Genomic DNA, 19,385 nt, shown 5'->3' on the forward strand with positions numbered 1-19,385 from the left:
GTGTGATAGAGATGCATGTGCTTAAATGTGAAGTTACCATTCCTATTGTGCAGCTGTAAGCCCACATTGTTCAAGTAAAATAACAATTTGCTGCTTAACATGTGTACCCCCAGTACAAAGGAAGATTATATATAGTTTTATTGTTAATATGATGAAATGACAGGTAGCCTAAAGATTCTTATTATTGCATCAAAATGGTGCTGTTGGTTGAACTACTGTAGTTATGCACAGTACATGTTAATGCAGTGAGAAGTGAGACTGACACTTGTTTGTGACTTCTATTGTTGTAAAGCAAAAACATGGATATGGAAGTATGTAGCAGTTGCGGCTGGTTGTGGAGTAACTGTGGGCGCCGTCTTGCTGGTTTCTGCATTTTTCTGCAACAAAAGAAGAACTGGTGAGAACTATGTTGATTTGTTTTTGTCTAATGAAGTCAGAATCTGTTTTTTTTATCTGGGTGTTCACACATACTGTTCTCTATTAAGAACTTTTATCTGCTTATTAAACTTATGTAAGCTCTATAATTGTATTTTTACAATCATTGCATTTTAAGATTTATTCAGTTTGAGAGGGTTAAACAACTACTCAAAAAATACAAATTGTTATAAGTTAGATTTAGCAAAAATGTTGTGCTCTTTAGAGGAAGCTCCCAAAGCATCAAGCAGCATTCAATTTTAGTCAGGAACAATACCAAAAGTATAGCTCATAAGGAGGAGGTTGGTGAAAGGAGCTTCAGCAGCAAACTTCACTGGCGCAATTGTGTCAGCAGAATATCAGTGAGAAGTGTCATCTTATAATGGCCGTGCAGCCCGTGCTGATGCTACACAGCTGGTGATGGAGCCACTGATGGTAAAGCATGAAAGAAACACATGATGCTGGTCAGCTAATGCCAGCGCAGCTTCAGTGCTTTGTCTGAACTAACACCTTTTGGTTACGATTGGCCACACAGTTTTCCTAGGCTCACACTCACATATACTTAAATTATATTTGCAATTTCCAAGAAATGTTTGATGCAGATCCACATTTGTTCGGGTGAACAGAGTTCATGTAGCTCACAGCTACTAACACAACTATTGTGTAACTCATCAAGTGGCAAATAATAAACATGCACAAGCTAGATCTCACGCTGAAGGTAAATCATGCGTGCCGTGTGGGAGACCACCACCACCGCACTGAGACAAAAATGACCTCCTTTGTTTGGGTCCAACTCTTTTTCACACGTGAAATATTGTATGAGAAGAGATGGTATAGAATTGTTCTGTATCGTGTGAAGACTCTCTCCAACCTACATAGTCCATATTTACGGGGATACGCTTTAAGACACATCACTTGTGGTGGCGGGGTACAATTGCTGAGAACCAGATCATCTGGGGCCAGTTGAATGAGGCTCACCCATAGGCACAGTTTGAACTTTAAGGTTGGGGTTCACCAAACAATCTAGAGGGAATGTGATGTTTACAACACAGAGAAGTCTAGAGCATTGGGATGCTGTGTGTCGTCTACATAATACACTATGTTTCAGTAAGTTCCCTAACTGAATGCAACGCGAGCGACCGTCAGTGACAGAATCAGTTTGATTGTTTTGCCTGCGCTGCGCAATGTGACGCTGTTTTGAGCTGATCTTTTGTCAGACATCCTGTTTCTATTTACTCCTGTTGCTCACTTGGAAAGCGCCGCAATTGACGAGGAACGGCTGATTCAAATTCTTGAATCCAATCAGATGGACTAAAGGCTTTTATTTTTATATACAGAACGACATTATTTGAGATACAAACCTTGCAATAAAATGCCAAACTTCATGGAAAACGATCATCTTACTTTGTGTGTCTTTCTCACAAGCAGGTCCCAAGGAAGTGAAAATGCGGCGGGAGTCTCAACATGACAATGTAAGTCTGACTAGAGGGACAATATTAAATAGATTCATCATATATATATTAATAGATGCTAAAGTTGATTTCTTTCTTTTCCCAGTTGGACATATACCATGTGTACTCCACCATCGCTGAGGAGCCAGCTGCATTAGCCCTGAAGGGTATGGAGTACAGCACAGTGCAGCTACACTGAAGCACAAACTGTTTTATATTGTATAGAGAAAGCCTGCAGGATTGTTAGTAATGTAAAACTTGTGTTTAAAGTTGACTGGTATAATCTAGACTAATGTTAGACAGCTGTAATGTCTTCCTCAGATCAACCAAACTGTAAGATCAAACCAAACTTCTACTAACATTTTCCAAGTTTAACAGTTAGATCCAATTTTCAAGTTGTGTTTTATGATATACAAATCACAGCGTGGGTTCCAAACTGCATTTCAATTTACCTTTTTTAGATTGAAAATGTATTTAGTTTTACTCATACAGTATATAACTAAAACAAACATTCACTTTACTCCTGTTTGTAGTTCTTGTCTTGTTTTATAACGTGTTTTCTGTATTTTTTGTAACTGGATATATTGTCTGAGAACTTTGCGACCATACTTTATAAATAAATGTACACGTATTTACATGTTACTACTTCTGTATATCAGTTTTCTCAAGCATGTGGTTCAGAGTTATGTGGTCACCTTGACAAGTTATGGCTGGATATATGAATATAACATTCTGAGATCTTCTTCATGCATCTTTAGCTCTTCTGAAATGTCTTCTGCTTTAAAACAAGGAAAAACTGGCAGAATAAAGCAAGTTAACATTTTCTGTTGTCTTTCAGCTATTTTACCTGTGTAACTGTTAATAGTCTGTGTGGCAATTAAAAGTGGAAATGAAGCGGGAGGTTAGTGGAAGTCAGAATTGTATTTGGCCATATTGTATGATTGTCTCTAAAAATTGGAAGTTGGAGGAGACCCAGATGAATGTAAAGTTGGTCTGAAGTGTAAATTTAAAAAAAATGGGAAAGCTATTGACAAAAAATGGCCCTTGACGCCCTATTGCATATTTTGCTTTCCAAAACAGAGATTGTGCGTGCAATGGGAGGAGATCCAGATGGACGTGAAGTTTTTTTAATATGTGTATGAAAAATAAATGCAAAAGCTATTGACAAAAATCTGAACAGCCCCTTGGCCCATTTGCGTGCACCTTTGAGACGGTCCCTAACTTCAGTTTCTTATTTTACCATCTTCTCAGTTGTTTTCTTCTTCAGAATGCATTACTCATATTACGCATATCTGAATAATGTATGTATTGGTGTACACAGTAAAAAGCTGCACTAAATAATTACTGTATTGAAGTATTTTGTCTTGAGACTAACTGAAGGTGTTTGGCTTCTCAAGTCAGCACTAGTTCTGCCAGTTTAGAAATAGGCAACAAGTAAAAAAATTAAGACAATAAGAAAGCAACAGAAGGGATAAACAAACTTAAATTTCTCTGGCTAGTTCGGGCGGCTGTGGCTCAGAGGGGAAAGCAGGTGGTGGTTCGATCCTCGGCTCCTCCAGTCCACATGTTGAAGTGTCCTTGAGCAAGGGTTAACCCCAAATTGCCCCCTGAAGGCTTTGCCATCGTCGTGTGAATGATTTAGATCCTGATGGGCAAAGTTGGCACCTTGCATGGCAGCCTCTGCCATCAGTATGTGAATGTGTGTGTGAATGGGTGAATGCTGACATGTGGTGTAAAATGCTTTGAGTGGTCGTAAGACTAGAAAGACGCTATATAAATGCAAGCCACCATTGTTGGCTGATACTGAAGATGTGATCTAAATATACAGATAATGTCAAGTACAGGTGTATTTCTGTGTCACTTCTGATGCTTGCTGTGGTTTTTCTGAGAACGTGTTCTGCGAAATGATACTCTCTGTATGAGTTCCCACAGTCAGACACAGAAGTGTTGCCTTTAAAGGGTTCTTGGACATTCACGTTATTCAGCTTCATCATGGCTGGATGCCTGCTGTTAGCTGTCCTCATATGTAAGTTTAACCTCTTGTCAGTTTCTTTCACTGTAAATGTAAGTAGATACACCAATACAGGTCATTTTATTCTATTTGCAAGATTAATTATGTATTGGTGTCATGTTTTATTAAACTTTTACATCAGGTTGAAAGCAATTCAACATTTACTATTTATTGGTTTATTGATTTTATTGATTTATTCTCCAACAGATTCCTTTTCCAAGATGAAAGCAGAAGGTCAGTACCTGAGTTTAATAATAGTTTCATGGCAAGGTGAACTGTTATCACAGTAAGGACAGTTTAGTAAAGTCTGCAATTAATTTGTCAATTTGTACACATAGTTTGGCTGTAAAGTACTTTTAGTCTATTTTTCTATGCTGTACAATATCACACTTGATCATTAGTAATCTTATCTTAATGTAATTGCGAAGTATCTTCTAAAACAAACAAATACATTTATCATCAGAATAATTAAATGTAATTTCCAGTTATGTAATCTAACATATATTTAAATTTTCAGCTCTTCTTCCACCTAAACTGACAGTGAATCCACCGGTGATCTCAGAGACAGAAACAGTCACACTGGACTGTCAGACTCCATCATCTGTTCCTGTGTCTCCGTGTTATTTTCGTGTTGTAAGAGGAGGACGTGGCAAAAGACTCCCTTGTCGTCAGAAACTGACGGGAACTGAGCTGCTGAAGATGGCTCATCAAAGTTCACCTGCTGAGGTTAAACTGACATGTTTTTACCTTGTAATGACTTCATCTCCTGACAGTGACACGTCCTCCATCATCATTCGACGTGAGTGAACACTGTTGCTACAGTATGAGCACATTTGGTTTGTGTCTTCAAAATAAGATGAGAAAGAAGATTTAGAATGGGCATCCCCTGCCATTATACATTTATCATCAGAGGTATGTTATGCAATTTTCTGTTTTTTAATCCAACATATACTTATATTTTCAGCATCTCTTCCACCTAAACTGACAGTGAATCCACCGGTGATCAACGAGACAGACTCAGTCACACTGATCTGTCAGACTCCATCATCTGTTCCTGTGTATCGGTGTAATTTCAACACTTTAGGTGGAGGAACTGTCAATAGCTTCTCATGTCATCAGACACTGACGGGAACTGAGCTGCTTTTGTTGACACATCAGAGTTCATCTGCTGAGGTTGCAGTGACGTGTTTTTACACTGTAAAGCTTGGAGAGAAAATGTATCCATCTCCACACAGTGTCACATCCTCCATCACCATACACAGTGAGTGACTGTTTCTTACATCTACTGATATTATTATGTCTTGATAAAGTATCAGCACAAGAAAAGTAGTATGGTGTTATATTTCAGGTGTGAATTTGTTTTTAGTGGTTACAAATTATAAAACAAATAGAAAAACACTGATTTAGCAACCGTCCATTAAAATGACACATTTGGGCAAACTTCTGCTTTTTCTTAGTTTGATAAATTGTTTTTTGATGCAATCAAATTATATATTTGAGTATACATTATTGTATAATATACTACAAAAACACATCAGAATTATAGAACAGAATTATCATTTTAGTTGTTAAACATGATGTGTGTGGTGTTGTATCACAGACTTCTGTAAACGTCAGCACTGTTTGAAATCACAGACTCATCTTAAAGTGTGCTTTATATGATAAAATAGTTTTTTGTATTTAATGATTTTTCATTCATCTTTTTTAGGTCAAAAACCCCAGATGACTCTTCAGCATTTTCAAGGTGACCAGGTTATCTTTACTTGCACTCTGCCTGGATCTGCTAATCATGATACGAGCTGTAACCTGTACTTTGGAGAAGCAAGTGATCCATTTACAACAACAACCATCAAGAGGAAAAGGACCTCAAACAATCAGTGGTTCTGCCAGTTTACTGTCACAATTGATGACTTGCTGAGACGTCTACGTTTAGTTCAACAAAGCGATGCCAGCTGTGACTATAGTTTGGGAAGTGAACCAAACTCTTTGTCTCCTCGTAGTGATGGATACAGCTTGACTGGTGAGTCAGAGAAGACACAGATACACAAACTATAACACACACACTGAAATAGATTTTGTGAATTCTGACTGTAGACTATAGAACAAATCCATGTTTGTGTCTGTATTCAAATGAATGTCATTTGAAAAGTTAAACTGTGACATTTTGTGGTCACACACACATACAAGGTCCAAAATAAAATCATATACAATTTGAGAATTAAGTCGACACAACAATCATTACATCAAGAACATACATGCCTATGCATACACATCGCCACAACTGTAATAGAAGAGAGTGTTGTCTAGTTTCTAGTTTTGTGATGTGCAATTGCACAAATATTCTGTCCCACACAGTTGTCCACACATGACACTGACAGGTTCAAATCCATCTTTCTTTATTGTAGATATTGTGGAAAAAGAGTCACGCATGATGCAGACTATGCTGACATCTACTATGACCACAGGTAGGACATGTTAAATAGAAATCCAGAACATTATCACAAAGCCCTTATTATATTTGTTATTTTTAAGTTAAAAGATATTTATTCAGCATGTCCGACTGTTAGAAGACCTCATGCTCCCGCTCTTGTAACTTCTGTAACATCAGGTAACACAATTTCAGATATATTTAGTGTGACTTTGATGAATCACAGATCATACAGTATGTGTTTCTGAGTATTATGACTATTTTGAAATTCACCAGGTTGGACTGTTGGTACCTCAAGTGACACTGTTAGCTATAGCTCTACTTCCCCAAACCAGCGTTAGATAATTATTCCGTTTTCCTACAATTCACATGGTGTTTATATACACACTATGTACAGTAATATTGTGAAACACTGAATATGTTTATAAAAAGTAATTATTTCTGTCAAAGCACATACTAAGGTGATGGTTGCTGATTGGTTACTCAGATAGTGTGTGATAGAGATGCATGTGCTTAAATGTGAAGTTAGCCTTGCTATTGTGCAACTGCTAGCCCACATTGTTCAAGTAAAATAATTTGCTGTTTAACATTTGTACCCCTAGTACAAAGGAAGATTATATATAGTTTTATTGTTAATATGTTTTTGTGCCTTCAACAAACAGGTACTAGTATGACTCCTACGAATCCAGAATCTACCGATGAAACAACAGGTAGCCTACTAAAGATTCTTATTATTGCATGGAAATGGTGCTGGTGTTTTCCCTTTCCTTTCATATATTATCATATTGTGTTATAGTGTAGCCTATAACTCAGTGACATGGCGTCATATTTCAAGTGTTTTCTAGGGACTGCAAAAAAGGGAAAAACAATCATTCAACAACTTCTGTTCTCATTAAAATACCTGTTTTAAAACACATCATCTAAATTGATACATTTGAGAATGAAGTGAACTACGACATCATAAACGCCGTAGTACAACTATTTGTGATTTTTAATGTTAATGTTTTTGTGTCTTCCATTACTTAAGCTTTCACTGCTGCAGGTAGCTGGACCTCTGCTGACACAACTCTAATGAATCCAGCATCTGGTGATGAAATAACAGGTACACCTACGTTTTAATTAGTTCATCAAAATGCCAAAAATACCTTCCACTGTGTTCTTATGAAATCCCACTGTTGGTAAGCCTGTTACTAAAGATAGCTTGTTCTTGTATCCACACTGAAGCGAATTTTCGTAGTTTGGTACTACAACTTTTGTGTCCGTCACGTGATGCCATTGGGCCTAAAAATACTTTTTCCCATAGACCTACATTGGGAAAGAGACATCTGTAAATCAGCGGATAATTTTTTTTTTGAGGTGAATCAACTACGAACACTTGAATAGCCCTTTTAAATCATTAGGTCCTAAAAGTTGTAAAATGCACTAATAGCCGAATCCAGAGTTATTTTACTTCCTCCGTTTATGTGAATGAGACCCAGGCCGAGGCTGGAGCGAGGGCTGGGAGGCGGGGGGTAAAGGTGCTCTATGAGCCCAATGGCTGCGGAAGATCGCCGGAAGATCCGGGTACTTCATCACTCGGCAGTCGAGCCATTTTGGCTTCATGTGCCACTGAGCAACTCTCATAGGTAGGGTATACTGTATATGCACCCATAGACCGATGAGCTGAATAAGCACAGCTGGTTCATTAAAGGCAGCTGTAATGACCCAGCTCACAAACATTTTTTGTTATATTTAAAGTATATTTTTGAACAGCAGGGTGTGCCTTGCAAATTCTTGAAAGCAGGTCATTAATCTATATTTAGTTTTCGATATTGATACTGATTTGATATTTAATTATAAAAACAATATAGGACAGTTCTTGTGACCCAACATTACCTCTAGCACTGCCAATTTTTGCCCCAATACTAAGTTCATTCCATGAACACGTTCATATTGTTGGGTGTAATGAACATTACTATTTCTCAGGTCCAAGAGCAGGGCTGAAGGTTTTTAGTCTTGTTGTTGTATTGTCTTCCATCCTTTATGTTAACACTGTAGGCAGGCACTTGTTAATGTCATTTTCTCTTAATGCAGATAAGATGACATTGATGATTGGAGCAGTTGTGACTGTGGGAGTCGTCTTGCTTGGATTGGTACTTCTCTTTACTCAAAGCAGTATTGGTAAGAATCAAACAACATTAACCATGTGTTCATTCTAAAACTCAGCTCCAGTTGTAGGAAATGTTTCACATTGTTTTCAATTAAAGACAGTTTACATTTGTTTCTGGTGGCAAAATGTAAAAGAATGACTGCTACATCCAGTATCCCTGTTTATTAGGGAATATTGAAGCTTCCTGATATCAATAATCACTGGTTATATTTTTTTGCATTTTCTAGAGGAAGGTGTTTCCAAGAGGTAAGAAATCGTATTTCTCAAATATTAAACTTGAGTGAGAACCAGTATGTATCTTCTTTTCAGTCATTGCTCTGGATTGTAGTCTTAGTTTCAGATATTCATTCTGTCAGTTGCTCAGGACGTCCAGTCCTCTTCTGACTGCCTCTGAGCTGCTCCACCGGTACAGTTGCAGATTAAGTGCCTTGCTTGAGGACACATGGACATTTGGCAATAAAGTTCTTTGAGGGACCTTTCAAAACAGTCTGAGCAGCAGTGATAACTCTGCCTGGGAAACTAACACCTCCAGCACATTGAAAACATATATGAGGTAGCATACATAATTCAGATATCACACTAGATCCTTGTTAAGTCAACAAAAAGACAAAACTTAAATAAAAAGCATAAGAAGGAGGATTTTGGAGTGGTGGAGCAGCAAGTAGGTGTTGACATGAAGGAATCAATACAGTACTAGTGACAACATGTCAGGTTAGAAAGGTTTATTCCATATTTACCCGGCAGAACCTGAAATACACACTTTTCAGTCACATAATTTAGATGTTTGGGGAGAGTAATACAGTATATTCATTTGGAAATGTGTACTGTGCTTTTGCTCTCCTCTGTAATGTAGAAACACTCTTTACAAAACCTGTTTTTCTATTCCCCCCCCCCATTTAGACCAAATGCAAACAGCACTGATTTGCAAGGTGGTTATGATGAAACCTTCACTATCGTCACTTATGAATACAAAACTGGTGAGTTGATTCTCTCTTCCTAATGTAGCATAAGGCTCATAGTAGAGCAGTCAGGATATCAGATTTTCATTTCATGGATATCGTGGTCAAAAGAATTTACAATAATAATATTTTTGTGATATCTATAGAAAAATTTAAATAATATTAATGCTATCAGTCAAATTAATTTTAAACTTTGTTAATTGTGTGTTTTGTCTCTTTTTTTGGCAAATAAATTACTCTCAAAATACAAGTGTAGGGAGGTGGAGAGAGCGTCTGTGACCATAACTGTACATATAGATTTATTTAAGAGGCGCTGGATTATTTACACAATATTATCATATGTGTATTAACATGATATGAATATTTCATGTTTAAATATCACAGTTATTGTCAAAACCGGTATATCACAATGATGTTCATAGACATTGCCACTTGGTGGTGCAAGTTCTGCTAAAATGCTCTAGTGGCCATAATTTGAACAGGCATAATATGCCATTACAGGTACAAAATGTGCATTCTTATATTTCAGCATGACAGATACTAAACATGTGCAACTTTTATATCTCGATAAATGCATAATGCTGGCAAACATTTACACTTCACTGAGGGCAGTTAAGTTATGTCTGTTTCTTTTTCTTCATAGAGTGACAACAACAACACCTCAGAGAGGCCAGCTACATCAGCCCTGAGAGATGCAGTGTACAGCACTCCAAAGTCAATTTGAAATCAAAAAATATTTTTTCTTGCAACTTTTTACACTTTGCTTTCTAATGTACAGTTGTGATGTTTACATTATTTACACCATTATCCCAAAGAGCAAAAACTAGAATGGTGTAATGGCTAAATTGGACTTCATTGAATTGATAGAAACAGAAGCTAGGTCAGAAGATAACGTGTTATGTGTCGCCTTGCTTTAAATAATAAAAACATTATACACAAAAAGTCCCATTTATTTAAAAAGTTGAGGTTGAGTATATAGTGCTTTAAACACGAAATGTATTTTTGTACCAAAGTGCTTTACACAAGAGATTCACATACAGTATGTACCTCGTACACAAATTCCTACAATGCACATACACAGAAAACACTGTAAAAACCAACTACAAAACATGATTTAACACAAAACAACAAACAGAATCAATCAATCAACCATTTGCAAGGAAACATAATTTTTAAGATGACTTAAAACTCAGCCGATAAGACATTTTACCAACTAAAGGGAAGACCACAGAGCTTGTGTTGCATGAATTAAAATGCTTGAATACCCTGGACATTTATTGGAAATATCTGCATTTTTACTTTGAGCAAAGACACAATGTGTAGGATTTGGCGGCATCTTGTGGTGTGGTTGCAGATTGCAACCAACTGAGTACCACTCTGCTCACTCCTGCTCTGTGGCTCACGTTACTGTGATAACAGTACTGTGGTGTCTGTTCTGGGCTACTGTAGAAAAATGGCAGAGCAACATTGCGGACTCTGTGAAGAGGACCTGCTCCCTATGTAGATATGAAGGGCTCATTCTAAGTTAATGAAAACACGATTCTTAGTTTCAGGTGATTATACACTAATGAAAACATAGTTATGAATATTATATTCCATTTCTGCTAATAGATCCCCAAAAATGTTACACACTGTTCCTTTAAGCATAAAACTTTTACACACGTGAACATGTGTTTCTGTGTCCTGTCTGTTAATGTGATTCACTTCTGGTGCTAGCTGTGGTTTTCCTGTGAGCAAGTTTAAAAGTGTAAAATGAAACCGCAGTACAGGAAGTCCATGTAGTCAGACATACAAGTATCTTCTATCTGGACAGTCTTCTTCAGCTTCATCATGGCTAGACGCCTGCTGTTTGTCATCCTCATGTGTAAGTTAAACCTATAGATTTTTTTCATTATTAATGTAGTCTATCAGAAACTAATGCAGGTTAACATTAATATATAATGTCAGCTATTATGTACCTGCATGTTATCCACACTTTATATAGTTGGTGATTTCATGTTATGTGTGTTCCTATTACCTGTGTTGTTGCTCTGTGCTGTTTATTTGTAAACTGTGGAACTGCAGTGCAGAGTCTAAATTTAGTCTAATTTTCCCAACAAATAATAAATATCTTGATCTTGACTCTCACCTCTGTTTGACAGAATTAAACATTGGATGGAGTTTTAATATTCTACTTTTTGTTGAAGGTATTAATCAATTATAATCATGTCTATTTATATTGTTAACTCTTTATATTTCCAACAGTTTCCTTTCACGAGATTCTAGGACAAGGTCAGTCTCTGTTTTCACTGTATGGGAAGTTTGGTGTAGTCTGCTATTAATTTGACTATTTCTACACATGGTTTTGTTGTACATTATATTTTTCTTTACTTCCTCCACATTAATCAGTATTTCTCAGTTTTGATTATTGTCATATTAATGTAATTATTCAGTATTTTATATGTAGATCTCTTTCCTTTCAGCTCTTCTTCCACCTAAACTGACAGTGAATCCACCGGTGATCACAGAGACAGAAACAGTCACTCTGGACTGTCAGACTGCATCATCTGTTCCTGTGTCTCAGTGTTATTTCTACACTTTAAGTGGAGGACTTACCAGAGTCTTCTCTTGTCTGCAGACACTGACGGGGACTGAGCTGCTGAAGATGGCACGTAAAAGTTCACCTGCTGAGGTTGAAGTGAAATGCTATTACACTGTAGATCTTGGAGAGAAAATATATTCTCCTGAAAGTGACACATCCTCCATCACCATACAACGTGAGTGAACACTGCTGCTATAATAATAATAACTTTATTTATATAGCACCTTTCAAAACAAGTGTACAAAGTGCTTTACAATAAAAGCATGATAAAAGTAATTAAAGTTAAAGTAAAGTAAAGTAACTAGATATAATCATATAAATACAAGATAAAATCATATAAATAGTTACAACAATGCGCCATCAGTTAAGAAAAAGACAGAATATAAAAGTGAGTCTTAAGAAGAGATCTAAAGGAAGATACTGAGTTTGTTCCACAGCTGAGGTCACCTTTGTTGACAAGTTTGTATTTTGGAACCGTTAGTAGAGCCTCATAGGGAGTCAGTAAATCACAGATTTAGGCAGGAGCCAGACCATTCAAGGCTTTAAAAACAGGCAGTAAAATCTTAAAATCAATTCTAAAACTCACAGGTAACCAGTGAAGGGCAGCAAGGATCGGTGTGATGTGGTCGCTTCTCTTAGTACGTGCTGAAAGCCTGGCAACAGTGTTTATATCAACTGCAATCTTTCTATAGATTTATATTTTAAGAACTTGCTACAGTATGAGCACAAACAACAAAGTGACTCTCAACATGGGGTTCGAGTCCTCAAAGGAAGTGTTAGAAGAATATCAATGGGTATCCTCTGCCATTATAAATTCACCATCAGAAATTATGTTTTAAAAATTAAATTTGTAATTGTTTAATCCAACATTTGCTTGACTTTCAGCATCTCTTCAACCTAAACTGACAGTGAATCCACCGGTGATCACAGAGACAGACTCAGTCACACTGATCTGTCAGACTCCATCATCTGTTCCTGTGTCTCAGTGTTATTTCTACATTTTAAGTGGAGGAACTGTCAATAGCTTCTCATGTCGTCAGACACTGACTGGAACTAAGCTGCTTTTGTTGGCAGATCAGAGTTCCCCTGCTGAGGTTAAAGTGAAATGTTATTACATTGTAAAGCGTGGAGAGAAAAATGATGCATCTCCACACAGTGACGCATCCTCCATCACCATACGCAGTGAGTGACTGAGTTTTTCCACATCTACTGATATTATAGTATTATGTTTCGATACAGTTTTGACACAAGAAAAGTTGTGTGGTGTAATATTTCAGGCATGAATTTGTTTTTAGGGGTTATAAACTGCAGAACAAATAGAAAAACACTGATTTAACAAACGTAAAGGTGATAGATATTTTTTTGGAAGTCTGATAAAAATCCCCACAGCACTTTATGACTTTATTAATACAGTTATCAACCAGGAAGTTAACATCGATTGAAAAAATAACTCATATCCGGGTTTTAGGTCTCATTCCTGCAGCACTCTATTGGGACTGCGCAAATTAGACATGCATTAAAGGATGACTGCATCTGTTTTTAATTTCATGTCATTTGAAAATTGAGACATTGTGCCATCAGAATCAGAATCAAACATTCTCACTGTATACTTACGCATATATACAAAATACAAATACACAAATAATAAGGCTGTCCCATGAAGTTGTCTTCAGAAATATTTATTTATTTGTACACTGGAAATTTTTCAGCTTAAATCCATCTTCTTTTACTGTAGATATTCTGGACAGAGAGTCAATCATGACCCTGATGATGCCAACATATAGTATGATCACAGACAGGACATTTTCTATATTAAGGAACCAGTCCAGAACATTATTACATAGCACCTCAATATTAATTAGTTTGAAAATCTGAAGACATCTTTGTCTTTTTATTTGCCAGGTCTGACTGTTAGCAGGCCTCATGCTTCCACTCTGGTAACTCCTGTAAAACGACCATCAGGTAACAAAATGACAGATATTAACTGTGACTTTGGTTAATTATATGTGTTTCAGTGTATTCAGTATTTTTGAAATGTACTTTTGTTTATTCACCAGGTTGGACTGTTGGTACGCCTAGGAGCACTGGTAGTTTTATCTCTACTTTCCTAACATCAGTGAAACCAGCATCAGGTAATTATTCTGTTTTTCAACAATTCACACTGACTCTTTTGAAAATGTTAAAGTATATACAATATATTCACATGTAAATTGAATATGTCTTAACAAAGCACATACCAATGCGATGGTTGCTGATTGGTCACTCAGCTAGTGTGTGATGGATATGTAGGTGTGAAGTTGGCCTTCCTACTGTGCAGATGCTAATCACATATTTTCTGATCTAGACAACCCACAAAAAACTGACTGGGTTTTCTTATTTCACAGTTTGTGGGTTGGTAGGCACTCCAGATACCCAAATATACGTGCACAAGCACTGAAAGGTTTTTCATTATATGTCCCCTTTAATATTTGTTTAGTAGCAGCACAAACAAAGACAATAGTTTTAGTTAATATGTTTTTGTGCCTTCAAGAAACAGGTACTTGTATGACTCCTATGAATCCAGGATCTGGTGATGAAATAACAGGTAGATACAATATTCTTATTATCACATTAAAATGTTAACATGCATTACTGTGGGTTTTTAATAGCATTTGTGGCTGTGCACTTGCTAGGTTTGATAACTAGTACACCTGGCACTAAAGATAGCTCTAACCCTGCAACCCCTCTGAAAACAGCTTCAAGTGAGTATATGTAATTCTTTAGCACTTGAATTCAGTGATTAAATTATGTCTAAATTACTCAGTAACTTTATCTCAGTAACAAAGCAATACTGTGCTTTCCATTTTATATATTTGGTGTGCACTGTTATTGGTGGTTGAAAGACTCTAGTTATGCACATGTCTTCCTGTTTGTTAATGTTATGAGCAGCAAGACTGACACCTTTATGGCCTCTATTGATGCAAACAGAAACGTGGATAGGGAAGTTTGTAGCAGTTGTGGCTGGTTGTGGAGTAACTGTGGGTCTCTGCATCTTGCTGGTTTCTGCATTTCTCTGGAACAAAAGAAGAACTGGTGAGAACTATGTTGATTTGTTTGTCTAATGAACTCAGAATCTATTTTTTTACGTGGGTGTTCACACATACTGTTCTCTGAATATCAGTGAGAAGTGCTGACCGCCAGCCGTAAGCTTCAGTGTTCAGTCTGACGAACAGTCACATTTGTCCTTTACACACATTCTAGCTTGTCTTAAAAACAGGAAATATTTAATGCATTTTCACATTTGTTCAGTTGAACAGACTTCACGTAGCTAACAGCTACTAAAATAACTATTGTGGAAATCATCAGCTTGAACAAACATGCTGCATCTCAAACGAGAGATGAGCGTAAACCACACTTAGAAGAAACCACCACTGTACTGAGACAAAAATAACCTCTTTTGCTCAAGTCTAACTCTTTTTCACACGGGAACAAAATATTGTATGAGAAGAAATGGTACAGAATTATTCCCTCAGCAGCTTATTTTGTGAACTTGAAAGTGTAAAGCTGCTTGTGACCATCAAATTCTTGAATCCAATCAGCTGGACTGAAGACTTATGTCTTAATTCAGAGAAATGTATTATTTGATATACAGACTTTGTGTCTTTCTCTCGAGTAGGTCCTGAGGAAGTGAACAGGCAACCGGAGTCTCAAAATGACATTGTAAGTCTGACATGAGCGACTATATTAAATATATTTTCCATATATATTGATATATGCAACAGTTGGTTTCTTTCTTTTCCCAGTTGGACACATACCATTTGTACACCACCATCTCCACGGAGCCTGCTGCATCAGCCCTGATGGGTATGGAGTACAACACAGTGCAGTTACACTGAAACACAAAATGTTTTATATTGAAAGAGAAAGCAGACGGCCTGAAGAACTGTTAGAAATGTAAACCTTGTGTTTAAAGTTGACTGGTATAATCTATAGGAGTGATTTTCAAAGTTGGGGGACGTCAGGGGTCCTTAGCAAATTGGAGGGAAGATGAGGGAAAATGCTAAAATATATATACATATTTTTTATAAATAAAATTGTATTATTATTATAAAATACACAAAAAATGACACTTTTTTTGAAAAGGAAAAGACCTGACGAGCAGATACAAGCACACAGACACAATGTTGTTGAATGTTGTTAAAGTAAACTGACAAAAAAATGCTTCTAATGGAAAACAGAAATATTGAATCTTTTGGAATGATTGCTGATTTGAAATTCAAATAATAGTAATAATTATTATTATTGCATTGATAAAAGCTAGCAACTAGCAATTAAGACCATGAACTCATCTTTACAATGTTTACTGAGGTAATTAATCAAGAGAGAAGTAGGCTCATTTTCTCACAGACTTCTATACAGTCTGATCTCTTCAGACCCCCCAGTTGTATATAACTAGAACAAACGTTTAGTTTACTCCTGTTTGTCATTTTGTTCTGTTTTCTAATGTGTTTTCTGTATTTTTTGTAACTGGATATATTTTGTTGGAGACTTTTGTGACTATGCATTGTAAATAAATGTATATGCATTTACAACTTACTGCTTCTGTACATTTGTGACATGTTTTAGCCGGATTAACTGTCTTGAGGGTCCCGGTGAGTTGACAGGTGGACAATTAATATCAGTTTTTAATTTCAATTTCCCCCCGGCAGTACATGTAAAGTAAAAGAGTCCACGGGAAACATGTTGGCATTGACTTTACTTCAACTAGAGCAAAAAATGATGAAAGAAATATGAAGTGAAATGTAGATTTCAAATGATGAATAAACTCTTTCATTTTATTCATTTAGCCAACACTGTGCTAGACTTGATCTAAAAATATTACATGTTCTAAGTTTTTTATAAAGTGTTAAAAAGCAAGTAGATGTAAAGTGTGGGTGTTTCTGTGGTTGGTTTGTTTGTTATATTCAGCTTTGGTGCTAGCCGTGGTTTTCCTGAGAGCAAGTTCTGCAAAATGACACTTGAGTACATCAAAGCTAGCATCATGGCTGGACGCCTGCTGTTAGTTATCCTCATGTGTAAGATAAACCTATAGACCTATTTTTATTATTATTAATGTAGTCTATCACAAACTAATGCAGGTTCACAGTTGCAAACATGACATTAATATATAATGTCAGCCATTATGTATCAGCATGTTAACTACACAAAGACTGTTTTATCTTTATTATGGATTTCATTTTATGTGTGTTCTTATTGCCTGATTTGTTGCTCTGTGCTGTTTATTTGCGAACGTATCGTGGAACTGCAGTGCAGAGTCTAATTTCCTCATCGGGACAAATAAAACATATCTTTGTCTTAATATTATACATTTTGTGAAGGTATTAATTAATTATTATCATGTCTATTTACTGTATATTGTTAACACTTTATATTTCCAACAGATTACTTTCATGAGATTCGAGGAAAAGGTCAGTCTGTGATCTATTGTCTTTCATGTCCAGCTGTACTGTTTTCTATCAGATAATATTATCATATAAATGCAACTATTAAGTATTTATATAACATATGTCTACCTCTTTCAGATCTTCCACCTAAACTGACAGTGAATCCACCGGTGATCACAGAGACAGACTCAGTCACACTGAACTGTCAGGCTCCATCATCTGTTCCTGAGTCTCTGTGTTATTTCTACACTGTGGGGCGAGACACTGCCAAAGGCTCTTGCCTGCAGACACTGACAGGAACTGAGCTGCTGAGGATGTCCCATCAGAGTTCACCAGCTGTGGTTGAAGTGAAATGTTATTACACTGTAAAACATGGAGACATAAATTCTCCATCTCTACACAGTGACGTATCCTCCATCACCATACACAGTGAGTGACTATTTTCCCCATTCTTTGATATGTTATTATGTAGTGTTAGTGGGAGATAATTCAATGACGTGATGTTATATTTCAGATGTTTTTAAGGAACTGAATAAATCTAATAAATTCCAATTAAAATGTCACCGGTGTTACATTTAGCATTTCTATGTTTACAGTTTTGTCAGTTTGATAAATTGCTTTTACTTTTCAAATGGAAACGGCCACTCAGTCGTTAGGAAAAAGCAGTGACGTAGGTTACAGCGCTGATGCCCTCTATAACAGCATGGACGTCTTTAACTAATCAACACATCAGTGGCAGCATTACCTGTGTTTCTCCTGAACCAAAGCAGACAGAAATATAGTCTGGAGCTGCTCAGTTTCCTGTAGCTGAAACTGAGGTCAAATGTTTTGGCTAAGTTTAACAATATAAGCTAATCAATAAGGTTATGATTAATGTGAACACTAGCACCAGCTGAGTCAACGTTAGCTGTGCTAAGTTTAGATATAAGTGTTGACCGAGTGACCGATCGACATCGCCACCCCTAGAGCCATGCCACTACATGTTCACGTGTGTAAATGTTTTATGCTTAAAGGAACAGTGTGTAACATTTCGGGGGATCTATTAGCAGAAATGGAATATAATATTCATAACTGTGTTTTCATTAGTGTATAATCATCTGAAACTAAGAATCGTTGTGTTTTCCTTAGCTTAGAATGAGAAACATGAAAATGAAAACATAAACACCTTCAAGGCCCTTGGCCTTGGGGGAGGTAAAAATGCCACTGGTGTTACATTTAATGTTTACATTTTTGTTTGTTTGATAAATTGCTTTCATGTTGTCAGATTCCTCCTTATTATGTGTGATGATTTGTATTAGATTGTAACTCACAATCACCCAAGATGACACACCTAATTATCATTATGAATCAGTAAGTTGAATGTTGATTCATGTAAAACCTTTTAATGGAGCTTTGGGTCATTGTGGATTGAACATACAGAATGCTTCAATAGCACTTCGCTCACATCTTGCCTTTCAAATCTATCTTTTTGCAGATTATCTTGAAAGAAAATCAAGCATTTTTCATACTGTCACAGCTCTGGGAGACAACATAGAGACACAAAAGCCACCACAACAGACGGGACATGACCGTCTCTGGAAAACTTCAGAACCAACAGTGGCCCAGTCTGAGACTGAAGAGGAAGACGGAGCAGGTGTCACCATGACACACACAATGCAGACACTTACAAAGACCACAGGTAGACTGTGATATACAGTATGTGTGAAGAGCAATCCACAGTCTTATGGTGAATAAATAAATAAATAAATAAATAAGTACATATTTCTTTCCTGGCTTCTTAGGTCTGACTGTTAGCAGTCCTGGTGCTATCTCTCCCTTCCCTCCTGCAACACCAGTGTCAAGTGATGACTGTAAGTATCTCACTGATATGTGTTTGTTTGTTATGCAACAGGTCTGACTACTGTGAAAACCATGACTATGTCTCAAAATAGACAATGGACAGATTCATGTAAAATTTGACAGGCACATG

The 19,385-nt window shown here is 36.7% G+C and overlaps 1 protein-coding gene and 3 long non-coding RNA genes across 6 annotated transcripts in view; all 4 read left to right on the forward strand.

Annotated features, from left to right (window-relative positions):
• LOC141767959 (uncharacterized) overlaps window positions 1-19,385 on the forward strand; it is a 55,885-nt gene that overhangs the window by 4,977 nt on the left and 31,523 nt on the right. For all 3 annotated transcript variants that reach the window (XM_074635735.1, XM_074635746.1, XM_074635757.1), the window contains exon 10: window positions 6,967-7,014. In XM_074635735.1, the coding sequence (XP_074491836.1) occupies window positions 6,967-7,014 (48 nt within the window). The remainder of the gene's footprint in view (window positions 1-6,966; window positions 7,015-19,385) is intronic.
• Window positions 177-2,688, forward strand: LOC141767969 (uncharacterized). The gene is made up of 3 exons (XR_012593973.1): window positions 177-397; window positions 1,843-1,886; window positions 1,972-2,688. It is a non-coding gene; the product is annotated as an uncharacterized LOC141767969 (long non-coding RNA).
• LOC141777260 (uncharacterized) lies at window positions 4,436-6,348 on the forward strand. Its single transcript, XR_012595877.1, has 4 exons — window positions 4,436-4,675; window positions 4,841-5,137; window positions 5,585-5,896; window positions 6,282-6,348. It is a non-coding gene; the product is annotated as an uncharacterized LOC141777260 (long non-coding RNA).
• On the forward strand, window positions 7,330-10,308 carry LOC141777263 (uncharacterized). Its single transcript, XR_012595878.1, has 4 exons — window positions 7,330-7,406; window positions 8,378-8,464; window positions 8,681-8,699; window positions 10,056-10,308. It is a non-coding gene; the product is annotated as an uncharacterized LOC141777263 (long non-coding RNA).

Source organism: Sebastes fasciatus, chromosome 1 (assembly GCF_043250625.1).
Source record: "Sebastes fasciatus isolate fSebFas1 chromosome 1, fSebFas1.pri, whole genome shotgun sequence".
In the NCBI taxonomy this organism is placed as follows: Eukaryota; Metazoa; Chordata; class Actinopteri; order Perciformes; family Sebastidae; genus Sebastes; species Sebastes fasciatus.